We start from the raw sequence: 2,228 nt of genomic DNA, 5'->3' as shown, positions 1-2,228 counted from the left end.
CATAAATGTTTTATCCCATAAATAAATATGCACACTTATAAAGCTATAATATCCTATTTATTGCAGAAAAATTATAATTTTTTTCTCTGCAGTTATCATCTCTGATCTTGATAATCAAACTTTGATGACACTGAAATCACAGTTTTAAAGAAAAATGGAGTATTATTGAGTTATAAATACATAAATATGTCTACTGAACTAATAAATCATAAAATTAGTAAAAGTTCAATATTATCAGTTTAAAACCCTTAATCACTTCAATATTTATAAGGATGCGAACTCCCACAAGGATGTCATTCTTTAATAGTTTCTCGTCAGTAATGTAGATTAAATTAATCTACATTAGTAAAAACAAGCAGAAACAATTTTACCAATTTTAGGTAAAGCAGTTAGATAGCAATAGCTACAAAAGGCGTTGTTTGGCGCTACTGATGCACAGCTGATATACGCTATATGTGATTATACAGTAATGTAGTATTCATACGTATGTGTCGTCTAATCGAAAATTGTAGGCGTAAAACGCAGATTAGATATTTCTTTGTCGGTCAGAGAAATATATTTTAAATCTCATTTCAATTAATCAGTCTCATTCTCTCTGTCATTATTGGTATATTGGCTACCGTTGCGCGGCAAAGATGCCTAATCTAACCAATTTATCCCATTTTCCTTTAAAGGTAATGTATGAAGTGTTAACTGAACATCCTTTCTTATTCAATGTGTGCGTTTTCAATGTTGTCATCTATATTCACGACGTAATATTGTATTTTTAATTGACATTTAAGTGTGTATTTGAATTCATAACTTATTTTTGTTCTTCGATTAACAGTTCAATTTATAAATATTGCATGATCAATAAAACCAATACTGTTTATAATTATATTTTTCAGATTATATTTGCCATTCACTTGCTACTTGTATCATGGTAAGGACAGCTTGGATTCTCTGCTGAAGTGGAAAGATTTTATGTATTTATCAGAACTTGTATTTTTATAATATGTATAAAATGTAAGATACATTACAGGGGTATGCAAGGGAATTGGTGTCCCAAATCTGTACTGTTCTATAACTTGCTATTCTTTGTTTGTATATTTTGGGCTGTTCATAATGTTGAATCTGATGAACCATTGCAATTTGTAAGTTATTATTGCAATTTGTAAATTATATAAAAGTAAAAAGAGAGAACTTATTTGTTTTTATTTGAAATGGCTGTAATTTTATATATATATGTGTATATTTTACAGGCATTTTTCATAAATGTATTCTCTATATTTCTTGATGTTATCGTATTAGCGCTCTATTATCCAAGTATGATCACAGGTGAATATTGAATATATGTATATACATATATACATTGCAGTTAATAAAGAAAGAAGGAAAATAAGATATTACAAATTATTTATTGATCAAAAGGTTTTATTAACTCTTAATTTCATTAATTTGTAGATGGGTCTGAAAAATTTAGCGCAGCTGTTATGATCATAAACTTAATCGTTCGTCCTATCTCGAGTATATATCTGTTGAGAATAGGCCAAGGAAGAAATGGCAACTTAGCTACAGTATTCGCACCAAGTCCTGCCATGGGTCAGTAAATCACTGGCTACACGTCTACGCTTTTGTAGTGCGTCAGTGCTTCGTCAAGATCTGATTTTAAGTATGTGCACGTATGCTTTATTGCAAACTGCAATTATTTTGTGCATTATTAATAATCTATGATTTTTAGCTACTTAGGTATCTATGTATCCAGTTATGGCACTTCTGTTAAGACTGCTTTTTGCTTGAATTTATGTTGCATGAAAGTATAATGTGCTGCAACAGATATTTTTAATGATTGTAAATAAAATTAGACTCCGTCACATACATATTAATTATGTTACTTTGTTTAAATTCTTTATAGGTTACGGCAGGCAAGAGTACGAAGAAATTTCTCATCCCGTCCCACAAAACTCCGATTTCGAGGGAGTTTAAGATTGAATAGAGTTTGTTTGAAAAATTTTTTTTATCCTGTTTTAATTCTGCTGGTCTGTTAAAATTTACTATACGATCACATGAGTTAATATGATTAAAAAGTTTTAAAAAATAAAAAACATTTACAGAAAAAAAGATCTTGCATTAGAGATGAAATACCAGAAAGTAAATATCAGAGAAAAAAGTTTTTAAATAGAATAGTAGTAAGAAATTAAATTACATTGTGAGTCAAATAAATTCAAATAGACCACCAGAGTTAAATC

At 29.1% G+C, this 2,228-nt stretch overlaps 1 protein-coding gene across 2 annotated transcripts; it reads left to right on the top strand.

Annotated features, from left to right (window-relative positions):
* The first annotated feature begins 499 nt into the window (after positions 1 to 499).
* LOC108686210 (type-1 angiotensin II receptor-associated protein) lies at positions 500 to 2,022 on the top strand. Of its 2 annotated transcripts, none has more exons than XR_001931693.1 (6): positions 500 to 674; positions 888 to 922; positions 1,022 to 1,133; positions 1,242 to 1,317; positions 1,444 to 1,651; positions 1,895 to 1,946. XR_001931693.1 is itself a non-coding variant. In XM_018191373.1 (6 exons), exons 1-6 carry the CDS (start codon positions 636 to 638, stop codon positions 1,963 to 1,965), a joined length of 471 nt encoding a protein of 156 aa, XP_018046862.1. In that variant the 5' UTR covers positions 500 to 635; the 3' UTR covers positions 1,966 to 2,022. The 2 variants fall into 2 exon arrangements, 1 of the variants encoding a protein (XP_018046862.1); XM_018191373.1 differs by having other exon boundaries at positions 1,444 to 1,581; positions 1,895 to 2,022.
* Positions 2,023 to 2,228: the final 206 nt, after the last annotated feature.

The sequence above is a fragment of the Atta colombica genome, unplaced genomic scaffold (genome assembly GCF_001594045.1).
Source record: "Atta colombica isolate Treedump-2 unplaced genomic scaffold, Acol1.0 scaffold166, whole genome shotgun sequence".
Taxonomy (NCBI): Eukaryota; Metazoa; Arthropoda; class Insecta; order Hymenoptera; family Formicidae; genus Atta; species Atta colombica.
Note: the sequence above shows the minus strand (reverse complement) of the source record. Positions and strands in the feature narration are given on the sequence as shown.

Excerpts from the sequence above, each read along its gene's own strand:
- LOC108686210 (XM_018191373.1), top strand. The coding sequence starts at position 636 with ATGCCTAATCTAACCAATTTATCCCATTTTCCTTTAAAG. Across the intron at positions 675-887 it reads TATCCCATTTTCCTTTAAAG|ATTATATTTGCCATTCACTT; the intron begins GTAATGTATGAA and ends TATATTTTTCAG. Across the intron at positions 1,318-1,443 it reads TTATCCAAGTATGATCACAG|ATGGGTCTGAAAAATTTAGC; the intron begins GTGAATATTGAA and ends ATTAATTTGTAG.